General features: G+C 44.4%; 1 protein-coding gene across 6 annotated transcripts in view; it reads left to right on the top strand.

Annotated features, from left to right (window-relative positions):
- Positions 1-14,064, top strand: part of LOC103164262 (coiled-coil domain-containing protein 91) — a 187,437-nt gene that overhangs the window by 138,647 nt on the left and 34,726 nt on the right. For all 6 annotated transcript variants that reach the window (XM_027430066.2, XM_027430067.2, XM_035449068.1 and 3 more), the window contains one exon: positions 1,336-1,512. In XM_027430066.2, the coding sequence (XP_027285867.1) occupies positions 1,336-1,512 (177 nt within the window). The remainder of the gene's footprint in view (positions 1-1,335; positions 1,513-14,064) is intronic.

The following is a 14,064-nucleotide window of genomic DNA, read 5'->3' as shown; positions in this document are numbered from 1 at the left end:
TTTTAAAATAGTTATGTCAGTACAGTATTTACCTCTAGTACTGGATAGAAGTGGGGGAAGAGAAAGATAAACAGATGTGCTTGGGATTTGCAGTAGGTTCAAGAGCCATAGCAACCATTCACATGGCATATGTAATTAATCTCTCTTTGTTGAGGGTGGTGATCCAAGAACTGCTATGATTTTTGCCTTTTCCTTATGGAACCTACACTTGGATAAAAATGTGATATATACCAACAAGGCAATAAGTAACAAATTATTATGACGATAAAAATTGTATGTTTACATCAAAATGTTTTTAAATAACGAATCGCCTTTGAAGTGAGCCTGACGAAGTAGCTAGTGTTCGGAACTGAGTCTGTGGCTAAGGAAGATGTGTGGGACTCTGTCATTCTTAAAGCAGAAGGGTATCAGCTTCCGGGAGACAGGAGGCTGGACACAGGAGAGCATTGGTAGAGGGCATGGGCAGTGTAGGGTGGGGGACATATAAATGGACAAAAACAGCTTGAAAGCCAGAGTAGACAAGGGCAGAGGCAGTTCTAAGATGAATTCAGCACAGCTGTGAGCAGTGGCTGAGCAGAGAGAGCGGATCCAGGGAGCGGGAAAGGTCAGGCTGTTTGTCTGAATGGAAACTGAGGGAGACTGACAAAGGCAATAGCTTGGAAAATCCTCATTTGCTTCCCAGGACTTAGGAGGTTGGTGATGAGAGTGGTGACTGTGTGGATGAATATGACATTCACCTGTCAGGTGACACTCAAGTGTGCAGACTCCTGAGAAGCAACGGCGGTGAATCAGTGTTTTCCTATTAGAAATCATGTTTAATTACAGGAGTCTCTGAAAATACGGGAAAGCGTCATGTTGTAACCATGAAAGACACATTTCAGTTTACCGCATTTTCCTTATCATAAATAACTTCTTTAAATTAAGTTTTTAATTTTTATTTTATGTGCATTGGGGTTTTGCCTGCATGTATGTCTGGGCGAGGGCGCTGGGTCCCTTGGAACAGTTGTGAGCTAACGTGTGGGTGCTGGGTATTGAACCCCGGTCCTCTGGAAGAACAGCCAGTGCTCTTAACCCCTGGGCCATGTCTGCAGCCCCATAAATAACTTTTAATGCCCGCCTTTTGATGCCTGCTGCTTTAAGCTAAGGCTTGACTTCTTTAAAGTGAAGAAATGTGAGGGGATTCGATTCGGGTGGAAATGTGTGACAAAATGCGTGACTAAACTGTGCCTTTATTTAATATACATAAAAATGCGATGTCCGGACTGACTGCGCATTAAGTTTCATGTCTGGGGTTTGAACTTACTAACCATTTTTGGCCATTTTTTATCTTTGAAGCTTGAGAAAGAAACGATGAAAGATGTCATCACAAAAGCGGTGGAAGAAGAAAGGAAAAACCTGGAAAAAGTTCATGCTCAGGAACGGGAACTGTGGAAAGCAGAGCACGCAAGAGATGAAGAGAGGGTCGCGGAGGCTGTCCAGGCCGCCATTCAGGAGCAGCGGGTGATGAGTCAGGTAAGTAGGTCGCCCAGAAGCCTGGCTCCTCAGGACCCCTGCCCCTCAGCGGGGAAGGCACTCGCTACTGCTGCCTGACTTGAAATCCCTTTGTCAGACGGGTGTTCTATGTTTATCACAGTATTTTAAATATTCAATCTTTTTTTTTTTTTTTTACCTGCTTGGTATTAAAAATCCTATAACTTATTTTATGTTTTTCTTCTATTTAAGAAAGATCAGAATCCATGTTTCTGTTTTATCATCCTAATTGTATTAAGCACCATTCATTCATTCATTCATTCGTTCATTCTCTTTCTCCCCTGTCCCACCTTTCAGGCATGCTTATATGCATGCAGACAGGAATGTGTGCACATTTACACAATAAATAATGTATTTGATTAGAAAAACAGTTTGATTCAAATACATTATATCTGATTATATTATATACCTATGTACCTTTAGTTGGCAGCAATAACTAATACTGCCTCACCAGTACTCCCGTGGTCTCTTGAGAGGAAATGGACAGGGAGCCAGCACGCCCACCCCACCCACCCCCCCCACCCCCACGGAACAGCTTTTGCCCACTGATCACAAGCCTCATCTCCACAGTTGAACTTGCATGTTCTGTTCTACAGTGACTCAGGCTTTGTGTGGGCAGAGGTGCTTGAATGAAAGATACATACATAAAAGGTATGAAAAGACAAAGACAGCCTTCATGGAAACCTATTTTCTCTGTGGGTTGTCAGGCCTCTATATGGCATAACACATCATACCATATACTTTAAAGTTTGTCTCCTCAAAATCTGGGCAGGTGGTGCTCATCTGTAATCCTGGCTCAGGAGATAGAGGCAGGACTAGCAGCAGCTGAAGACTGCCTCAGCAGTGTAGAAAGTTTGGGGCCAGCCTGGGCTACATAGGACCTTGTCTGAAGCCAAACACAAACAGCACAAAATGTGTCCCCCTGTACTCTGAGAATGTAATGAAGACACTTAGAAATGTGAGGCTTTGCTAGAACCTGCCTATCTGAATGTGAACTTGTCTGGTTGCACACAGGGAGCACTGGGCAGGAAGTGACTATAAGGGAGCTGGCCTATCAGATGCACTCAGAGACATCAGAAGAGCCCTCATTCCCACACGTTGGCTTCAGTGTGGTCATACAACTGCTATTGCATTGCCTAAAGCCTATGCTGTTTTTCAAGGAAAATGGCTTCCGTGGAAAGCTCAGTGAAGATCACACCTTCCCTGATTATTTAGGATAACCAAGTAAATAGCTACAATTAAACTTACTTTTTACTCTGAAGTGACTTCCTGTTTCTCCCCAGTGCAGTTTTTATTTCTTTAGATACAGTAGTAGAGAAACAGTAACCTAGCCTTTTAAAAGAAGATAATAGGAAGCTGACAAAGGTTTCATGTTTGGTGGCCATGTCAAGTGTTTGGTGGTCATGTCAAGTATTTGGTCAGGTCAAGTGTTTGGTGGTCTTGTCAAGTGCTTGGTGGTCTTGTCAAGTGCTTGGTGGTCATGGCAAGTGTTGATGGTCAGTTGGCAGGAAAACCAAAGCTGCATAGGTGTAAGGAGTTTGCCATGCACTAAGTAGAGTGCTTCAGAGGAGAGCAGAGCAGAAAAAATGCATTTTTTAGCTGAAATGGGAGACCATTGGAGCACGTACCAATCCAGATACACCCAGTCATTCCTGGGATTGATGCATACTATGATCATGCGTCAGAGTAGTCAGTTGAAGGGCCCTCTGCAATCCACGCTTTGAGTCTGTATTCCCTGGAAGGGGGCCTAACTAGTCTGGGAATTTATTAAAATTACACAAAACTGTTCATATGTGCAGATTTTTCTGCAAAGACAATTTATACTTTTGTTAAATTCTCAAAAGAATTTTAATTAGGAAAGTTTTTTTAAGTATTGCAATTGGCTTCTGAACTTGCTATGTAAAATCTATTCCGAGTTGATAAATGCTTAAATTATAAATTTTACTTACCTAAAAAGGGATTAGGCAAATATTAACATTCTTTTGAAAGGAAGACTAAGCAGTCCTATTAGAGTGATGGATTAATTACCACCAAAATCAGCTTCATAAAAGTAGGGAAACATTAGCAAAAATTATCCAAATCATATTTTTCCAAATTCTTGTACCCATCCAAATGCTTATTCAAGACAAAACTGGTTAAATATTACTAAGCAGCTTCCTGAAGTTCCAACCGGCTCTCTTACTGTTTCCATCTCCTCAGTGTAGATTTGGACAGGGCGTTAACTATGAAAGCCCAGTATGAAGGGCGCACTGACGAGGTGCTGGGTTTGCAGCCCCACAGAAGCCACACACCCAGAGGGCATTACTGTGACCAGCTCTGCAACTTCTTGGGAAACCTGCTCTCTGTTTTTATTGTTCAGTGTAGCACCTTTATTGCTTGAACATAGTGTTTTTATTAATTCCCTGAGAATTTTATTCGTGAATACAGTGCATTCTCATCATATTCCCACTCTCCTCCCCAACTCTACCAGACCCACCCCGTCCCGTGGAAAAATCCTATGTCTAGGGTGTTTGTCAAGGACAGGGAATGGTGATGGCTGTCATCTCAGCTACTGACATACCTGTTGGGGTAAAGCGGAGGCTGGAAAAAAACTGAAGATGAGAAATCTGTAGGAAAACCTCATTCTCCATAAATGGCTTTGCAAAGCTCTGGCTTCCTGAAGGTCACACACATCCTGAGAAGGGCCTGTGAACCCACTGACCCCTGGCTAAGATTCAGAATGCAGAGAGTAGAGACCAAGCTGTAGAGTTGTAATCACCATGTCCAGGTTGCCACAGCAAGGGAACCTTCTAGAAAAGGGTGGAAAACTTGGTGATTCAGAGTAGTAAGGAAATCTGTGCTTCCACTCCCTCGAGGATCACTAATCACCGATAAGAAACTTTAGTCACTACATAGAAGGAAGACTGCAGGCTTTGCAGAATTAATCCCAAAAAGTTATTGCATGAGGCAGTCACAAACAAACAAACAAACTGTATTTTGGTAGTCCCATGGTGGGGAATAAATACAGAGGAACAGAAAAGATCTGTTGCTGAGTTGCTGCATTGTATTATTTTCAATGTGTATTGTTTAGAAAAAAAACTATTCAAAGAAATGGGAAAATATAATCCACAGACAGAAAATCAGTCAAAAATACCTAATAATGGCTTAAAAGACTAAGACTTTACTGTGTCAAAAATAATTCAGGATTACTGGCCGTTGGTGGCGCATGCCTTTAATCCCAGAACTCGGGAGGCAGAGGCAGGCGGATCTCTGTGAGTTCGAGGCCAGCCTGGTCTCGATAGAGTGGCAGAGGACAGGCTCCAAAGCTACACAGAGAAACCCTGTCTCAAAAAAAAAAAAAAAATTCAGGCGTGATATTTATTTATTTGCATTCATAAGCCCTTGTCTTCCACATCATGAGTACCTGGGCTCCTCAAGAACCACAGCTCTTTTGCATGCTGCTCACGAACTTTCAGAACGGTGCCTTCTGTGCTCCCTATCCAGAGCAGGTGTGCCCACCGTATGCGACTCTTCCGGCTGTTCCCGGGAATGCTGGCACCCAGGTCATGTGTCCCATAGTTATTTTCTCTCATAACCTGTGTTTGACTCATGTGACTATATGATTGACTGACCTTGTGCTTATTTGAGAGCTTTGTATATGACCTCAACCCACCCCCATGTCTCCTGGGAGGTCCAAGCAGTTAGTGTCTAGCTCACCAAGTGTGTTCCAGAAAATGTCCTGTCCTGAGACAAGTCAGTGAACTCTACATTAGTGGGCATCTGGTCACATAGACCCAGCAGTCCTCAACAGTGCCATTAGATTTTTTTTTTTTTTTTTATTTTCTTGCTGGTATCAGATGCCACATAGAAGTTTCATGTGGAAATGTCACTGTGTGTCTCCTACAGCAGCCAATCATTAGCACAGAAACGCCCTCAAAACGTCTCTGTCCCTGGGTTTTGGGGTCCGCAGCTAGAGCTGTTTCATCAGCCCTGCCTCAGCTCTTGCTGTTGTGTCAGCCCGTGTGTCACCAGACTGTATAGATTAGCCACTATCTTCTCTTAGACATACATGTATGTCTTATGTGGACATACTTACATATATACGCACGCCTGGGATAACCGAGTCGCATGATAGGCCTTAGAGGTGCTTTTGAGGCTCATCCATGCGGATTGTCCTGTGACGGCTGACCACACACCCGTCAGCGCTGCACACAGTTCCTGTTTCCCCGACCCTTGACCTAAGGTCTTGTTCCTACAGTGTATATCCGGGCAGGGTGAGGTGGGCGCTCCTGGAAGTCACCCTTCACAGACCTGATGTCCATCTGTATGGATCCTGAATTCCCTGTCGGATAAGTCATCCATTTCCACCTCATTAGGGCGCGTTTCAGATTTATTTCGCTCCTTTGTCTGGGACCTGGTTCCATGTTTGTCGTGTTTTGAGTTTGTTTGTACATTAGCAAAACCAGCTCCCTCCCTCTGAGAGCCTCTTAGGTGTGTCCTGCTGACTCTGTCTGGCCCGTGCTGTCTCACTTCACTGCCTCCCCTGACCCCCAGGAGAGTAAAATCTAGCCTCCCACGCAGCCCTGCAAATGTGAGGCCTTAGTGCCACTCTTCTGCTCCCCTGAAGAAACCATGAAGCTCTCCTGCTGGGTATAGCTGGGAATGCTCTTGTGCTAATGTAATGCCAGCCATCATTTTGTTCAAGAACAGCCTCATCATGCCTTGTCATTGCCCCCAATGTGTGTGCAGTTCACCACCTTTCCACTCAGCAGATGTTTTTGAGCAAAGGGGCTCACTGTCTCCGTGTCCAGGTAGCTTTGGTGTGGCTGGCTTCGTGGCTTACCCAGGGAAAAAGAACTTATGAGGAGTGTTTGTGCTTGATGGTTCTGTGTGTTCACAGGAAGAGATCATCAAGGCTTCCTTTTCCACTCTTGCTGGCATCGTCTGATGTGATTTTACCCTGATTGTTTTTTCTAAAACTCTCAATATAAAGGGAAAAGTAAATTGATAAATTTAGTGAACAAAACTATAGGGGTAATGAAATTACTATAGGGGTAAAATACCAGCTTAAATCAGCATGTAGAAATGACACACTGTGCCTGCCACTGAAACTCCTTCCTGGAAATTCCTTCCCGTGACCTCCTTGTATTTAGCCTAGAGGTTTATTGTTGTTTTAGACAAGGTCTCATACACACAGCTGGAACCATACTCACCAAATAGCTGAGGGTGTCCTCAACTCCCCATCCTCTTGCTTCCACCTCCCGAACGCTGCCACACGTGGCCTGATCCCAAGGTTTTGAATGAATTTGTAGGCATCACTTTACAAATTAGTTGCATTCCCCAAGGAAAACCAGTTGAAAAAAAAAAATCAGTGAGTTATTATAAACTGCCCTGAAAATTTCCCACCAGTTAAATTAATTTTCCTAAGTGAGTTATGTGGCTAGGCCAGCAATATAATTTATAAATAGACTTCCCCTTGGTTTATTAGTGATAGGAATCTGAAATCTTGCCCCTGCTTTCTGTTCCTACATAGCCTGGAGCACTGTGTCTGAGTTTTAGATGTATAACTAATGTCTTTGTTATCCTCAGGAAAGTCCCTCAGATAGGAAGTGTCACCGAAGTTGGCAGGACATTATTGTTGTGATGGTCTTCATGCCCTGGGGTCCTTCAGGTAGCTTCATTCTCCATGGTTTTGCAGGCCATTGCAGACAAAGAAGCCCCTTTAAGGATTGGTGGAGAGATAGATGAAAGGCTTCCTGTGGGTAGTGGACGTCTGAAGAGGAGCTGCGTGTGGTTGTCCTGACCTCAGCAGTGACTGTCACAGCCTGGGCTTGTCACCTCCTGTGGGTGGCAGGCACTCTTCTAGTTAGCTGCTATTGTGTCTGAGTTGACTTTTTACTATGTTTTTCCTAATCAGCTACATTATGAGGCAGGTACTGTTGTTGTCACTGTCAGTGTGTTTGCTTCTTATATGGGTTCATGTCTGTGCCTGTGGAAACTGGGGGTCAGCCTTGGGTGTCCTTCCTCGGGACTCATCATTCAAGTCCATACCTCTTCAAGTTGGACTGTTTTCTGTCATCTGGGCTTTCTGATTAGGCCTAGATTGACTGTCCAGGGTGCCGCAGAGGTGCCCATCTCTGCTTCCCATGTGCTGGGATTACAAGCATGGGTGCCTATGCTCAGATTTCTACCTGGGTTCTGCGGTTTGAACCCCAGAAACCTTAAGTCCCCAGGCTTGCATAGCAAGCCCCACCCTGCCTACACCACCATGAAGACACAGAGGTTCTACAGTCACCACAGTGGCATCTGACCCTGTCAGGGCCAGGCTGCCTATCCCTAGAGGTACTGAAGCATGCCACAAGTTCCCCCACACATACCCCCTATTTCCCACCGCAGGGTTCTCATCTTAGTATGCAATACAGATTCATGTTGGATAGGAATAGACAGCTACATAACAAAAGCCTTACGTAGTAGGCATTGCTCTCTTGCTATTCATTTATCCTGTAATTTTTGCTGAGCAGCAACCACATGTTGCCACTTCTGGAGAAGGTTTTAGTATACAGAGCTAACCAAATTAGACAAGCCCATTGGCCTTCGTGAATGTATGCTCAATTGAGGAGCCATAGTAAACAAATGTTTAGGTAGTGTTGTGTACTATGAAAGAGGAAAAAAAAATCACAACTCTGTGTTTGACAGAGTTACTGATGGGGAATTCTTTACATATAGGAAGGAAGCCAGAGTCGGGGAATTAATATTCAGGTTATATGGTGTCACCCATATGAAGTCTTCGGGAGAGAGAATGTTGTAGTAGTAGTTATACAGTAGTTGTAAGGGCTTTGGAAGCTTCTGTCTGGTGATAATATGAATTGTGATAATGACCTGTCAATCATCAGAACCATTTCTTAGTAAATCATGGTTTTAAAGAACAAATTCCTGTTTTTGAGAAAGGGTCAAGTTTTGTTGGGACTAAAAATCTGTTTTGTATTAAATATCTGACACCTATGGACAATCTGTCGATAAGCCTAGAGAAGAGATCAGGTGGCTAAAGACACAGGCCTATTACATCCTGCTGCAGAGACACCCGCACTCCCTTGCCTATTGACTGTGATGATCACGGGGAAGTAGAATTAACCCTGACGTCCTTCAGCAGATGCTGGGTAACAGAAATGTATATAAGCACAGTGGACTTTCACTCAGCCATACAGGTGAAATTTGCAGGAAAACAGAGGGATCTGGGAAGTAATATATTACATGAGGATACCCAAACTCAGAAAAACAACCAAACCAAACCCCAAACCAGCAAGCTCTCCCATTCTCCCTATGTCCGGATCCTAGCTCATAATGTCTGTTTGCATGTACATGAACAGGAGGGAAAGTGGATAAAACCTAAAAAGAATAGAGGGTAAAAAGATGCAGAGAGTCGGGGGAGGAATAGGACCCCGGCATGAACGTGGAAGCCACTGGGGCAGGGGAAGAACACATGTGGACCGGGATGGGAGAAGGAAGCTAAAACAAGTTCTGTTTGGAAGTGTCAAGGTGGCACCTTTGAGATGTGAAGTATCTGTGGCTCTAGTTTATACTTTGTACGCTAATTTTAAAATTCTCGAAAAATAACTGGTTTGAAGTTGGGCGCCTTGTCAGGGTTAGTGTTTGATAAGATACAGGCGCTGCTTAAAGCCTAATAAATACTTTCTGGGCAGGGCTCTGGCGTTCTTTATGGAGTATGGCCGTCTTCTGTCTATAAATCACACGGTTCGTTCCACATTGGCTGTGATACTGGAGGTGATTCCGCACATGAACTAGTGCTTCACGAGGGATAACGACAGACTCCCAGGTTTGGGTGCAGAGTTTCACCCATCCTGCTGGATGTTTGGAGGTCTTGTATGCACAGCCGAGTGACAGGGACCAGTGCCCCTTCTGTCAACTCCTTTGGCAGTACCAGGCAGCGTGTGGGGCCCCAGAGGGCGGCCCCAGATTCTGTGCAGCCCAACCATTTAGAGAAACAGGAGATGTATATGACCCATGCCAGTGGAAGTGAGCATCTTCTCTTGGCCATTGAGTCCAGACAGAAGGATAGAACATGGCAGAATAGGCCGCGTGCAAGCAAGCCCGAGGGCTAGATCATCCACGGGACAGTAAGTGCAAGAAACCCACCTGCAGAACTTGCCTGTAGAGACACCCTCCCTGCTCAGCTAGCATCACCAGGGGAGACAAGAGCACACAGGCAGGAAGCACACATTGTGGCAGGGGTTCCCTCAACCTTACTGGAAGACTGTATTATTACAGAGTGTACCTTTTAGAGATATTAAAAGGAAGTTTTGTAACTCAGGCTTATTTTCACATTAAATTAAGATCCTTGCTGAAGGAGGGGAAGTGTGTTTCTAACGGACTCCGAGTGGCACAGACAACAGGGTGCACTAACTCTGCTGTCTCAGAGTTAGGCTCCCCTTCTGATGCTGCAGTCTCTTCATCATGGCTCACGACCAACCACAGCCTCTGGAATTTGGGGGCTGTGTTTTCTGAGAAGCCACAGATATTATAATCAGGGCTTAAGTTTTCTCAAAGAAATTGAGCATTGCCCCTCACCCTTCTTAAGGAGGAAATGAATGACATTTCTGTCCAAGCTTCCCAAAGCCAGACACTTCACCAACCCCAAACCCATTCTGTACCGATATCTCGGGTTTGGATTTGGTTGTTTTGCAGTTCTTACTGAATTATTTGATAGGTACCCCACTTGTAAAGGACAAAGTTTCATGATGTTATTGTAGAATTGTTGATGTAGAATCCAGAAGGAGAGTGTAGTGAGGGTCCCAGCTTGTCTTCTCTGCCCCAGCCTTTCCCCTCCCGTGTGGCTGCCACCCCTTTCATTCAAAGAAAAAACCGTATTTGTACTGATTTGTTATTTATGATTTATTAAAGCTTGCCTGAGGATTCAGAAAGCAAAGTCAGCCACAAGCCATAGAAGCCAGGCACACGCCTTTAATCCCAGCAGCCAGAAGCTAGGAGGTGGTGGTGCACACGTTTAATCCCAGGATTTATGAGAGGTATTTAAGTCAGAAACAAGGTCTCAATATCAGGCATTCATTCTCCAGCCACGCCGAGGAGAGACAGCGGGATCAGCCCATTGAGCCTGAGGTATTGATAAGAGCTAGTGGCCGACTGCTTTGCTTTTCTGATCTTCGGCTTGAAGTTTGAACCCCGATATCAGTCTCTGGGTCATTCATTTGTCACGTTACACATATTCTCTTTGTGCACACAGAGGGTTAGGATTTACCCCTGATTGTCACTCTGCCCTCCCTCTGTAGTCATCAGAGCCTTCCCATTGTGCCTGAAAAGTAGGCCATTGAAAATGAAAGCACTTAGCCTGACATGGGGGTGTCCACCTGTAGTAGCATTTGGGAGGTGGAAACATGAAGTCAGGAGTTCAAAGTCATCCTCTAGGCCAGAGGTTCTCAACCAGTGGGTCACGGCCCCCATCACAGGGCTTGTCTGTTAGATATTTCCATTGTAGTTCAAAACAGCAGCAAGATTACAGTCATGAAGTTGCAATGAAAATAGTTTTATGATGGGGATCATCACCACACAAGGAGCTGTATTTAAAGATTGCAGCTCTAGGAAGGTTGAGAGCTACTACTCTAGTACATGACATATACATACATACATACATACATACATACATACATACATGTATGTTGCTCCCTCTAGTATATCATTGTCTTCTTTTAATTTTTTTTTTATATTTTGTGTGTGTGTGTGTGTTTTGTTTTCATGTATGGTTGTGAGGTGCCGTGTGGGTGCTAGGAATCAAACCAGGTGGATTAAGCAAGTATTTTTCAAGACCAGCTGCTGATGGAAGTATGGACAGGGAAGACTGTACTCTTTGGGCTCCAGGTGGCAACAGGAGACCTTGGGAATTGGACAGGAGGCCATCATGTTGTGTGTTGGCTGCCTTCTGCCAATGTCCTGATATTTTGAATGAGGCCAAATTGAAAAGTAACGACTAATGACAAGAGCTAAATATTCTTGGTAATACTGGTGGGATAGCCTTGAATACAACGCAGCCAAACAGGAGAGCCCTACGGATGCTTCCTGGAAATGGCTGGATATTTAACATGCAGGAAGAGGGCTTCCTGGCTCATGTGATTGCAACTGAACTCTGGAGGATGGACAAACAAGCGTTGAAGAGAACAAACGCGGACAGACAATCAGTTGAAAAGAACAAACCTGGCGACTGGGATGAAAATGACGTCGCATATCTCTCAAGAGCTGCATTTTGTTCGGGAGTTGGAGAGTTGGAGTGTGGCGTTTAAGTGCACTCTTCTTGTCCCAGCTTACTTCTGAAGCAGAAAAGCAACCTTAGTGAAAAATGGTTGAAATTCGGTCAAAATTCATGGTCATCTACGGATGCTGCGCTTTGCGTCTGTAGGGACTGTCATTTCTGAGGCATTTCTGTGTGTCTGAAAATGTTAGAAAGTCAGAAGTAAGGAACGCACCCCCAGTGGGAAGAGCATGTAGGAGTTTCCATGTTATTTTCCCCTTCCAAAACTCCAGTCCAGTGTGGAGACTCCTGAGAGACTTCCCAGGTGGTGGCCCGTTTACAGTTTGGACTGTAAGAAAGAAGGCAAAGTCTCAGAATCAAGAGCAGGAGGAGCACTGTTGAAGTTTAGCTGCTCTCCTCAAGTGGAGTGGGTCAGCAGAGGTGAGCGCCCCGTGCTGGGTATTGGAAGCCTCGCCCTCCCCAACCACCCCTGCCCGTCTCAGTTCTCAGAGTCTCAGTTCTCAGATGCGGAGGGCCATGGGAACTAGAAGTTTTTTTTTTTTTTTTTTTTTTCCTGAGGAATCTAGGCAGCCCAAGATGAAAGACCTAAGTACATTGTTAGAGGAAATGGCCCCAGGGGAAGCAAGCAGCCAGATGGCTCTGTTCTCCAGACATGGGTCACAGGCAGCAACTGCAAGCATTGGGTTGCCATTCTGCTTCAGTGTGTGAGCGGCTCTTTAAACAAAAGAGTCAAGTATGGAGAGATGGCTATTCATGAGCACAGAGAACAAAAAAAGATGGGGGGGGGACGGGGGATAAGAAGTTATTAAAAGTTATTGTTGGTTCCTCAGAGATGGAGGGGCGCACAGCAGACAAGTCTGTATTTCTTTTTTAAGATTTTTTTTACATTTTTTTATTTTATGTTTATGGGTGTTTTGCCTACATGCATGTCTGTGGACAAATATGTCTGGTACCCACAGAGACCAGAAGAGAATGTGGGATCTCTGGACGTGGAGTTACAGTTTTTATTACATGCCATGCCTATGCTGGGAATTGACGAGAAGACCATAGACAAATGGAGGAGAACAGGGGGCCAGCATGGCTACAGTAGCTGTATCATCCTTGAGCCTATCTGAGGAGGCCTTCCACATTTTCACTCTTTTCAAAGTATATCTGGCTTTCCTTAAAAAAAAGAAAAGTTCTAAGCACCTTCCTTTCTAGAGGATGGGAGACCATGAAATGAGAGTGGTCCCCGTATCTGAGTCACTTCTCTTTCGGTAGTCACATTGAACTCAGCGGCTGATCACAGATGCAGAGACGGCGCAGATCCAAGGACCTGCAGGGCTTAGCCAGTCCAGTTCCCTAGCATGGAGAACTGTGGCCGAAACAAGGTGCCGGTAGATGCTTTTCTGTAACAGGACAGACAGTAAATCCTTTAGGGTGACAACAAAATGTTGTGGTGGTTCTAATATAAGGAGGGGATATTTATAATTTAATTAGTGAAAATCAATGTAGTATAAGAGGATAAGGTTTTCTCAGTAAAGACTCACTAATAGAAGGAATAAGGTTTTGTTCTGAAACAGCATTTTGCTTACTTGTAATTCAGGGTTCATCGTCCTGCCATCTGAGTTGCCAGTGCCTCGTATGCCAGTAAGCTTCTGAGTTGATGGAATGTAATGGTTGGTATGTCTAGAACCTCATGGTTGGCATGTCTAGAACCTCCTGTATTCTCTTATTTCCTTTTGTCATTCACTACAGTACAGATTAACTACTTCAAAGGAAAGATGGCCTCAAAGGCTGTTGCACAGCACATGGATTTTGAAATACAAGCTTCTCTTTTTACTCCATCAGTGTCCAGATTACAGATTGCAGAAAACCCTTTGGAACCATAGTTTAAGCTTTAAGTTTGTGTGGAAATGGAAGTGTAATGACACACAGGGACGTAAGTACACAAAATGCCTGTGACCCTCTTACTGTTTGTGCTCTGCTGACTGTAGCTGGGCAGGTGAGACATTTTATTACATGGTGACAGTTTTACTTTGACTTACTTGGTTTAATGATAGGGAAAGTGAACCCAGCAAGTGCTCCACCATTGGGCCACCCCAACAGCTCTTTTCCTTATTTTAAGGCAAGTTTCACCACATTTTTTCAGATGGGCCTTGAATTTGTTTTGTAGCCCAGGCTGGCCTTGCACTTGGTTCCCCTGCCTGAGACATCCAAATATCTGTTACTTTTATTTTTAATAGATTCAGAACTCCACATGTAATTACAGTGAGCTCTACTGTTTTGGTACATGT

This window comes from Cricetulus griseus, chromosome 8 (genome assembly GCF_003668045.3).
Source record: "Cricetulus griseus strain 17A/GY chromosome 8, alternate assembly CriGri-PICRH-1.0, whole genome shotgun sequence".
Classification (NCBI taxonomy): Eukaryota; Metazoa; Chordata; class Mammalia; order Rodentia; family Cricetidae; genus Cricetulus; species Cricetulus griseus.
This window is presented reverse-complemented; position numbering and strand designations above follow the sequence as displayed.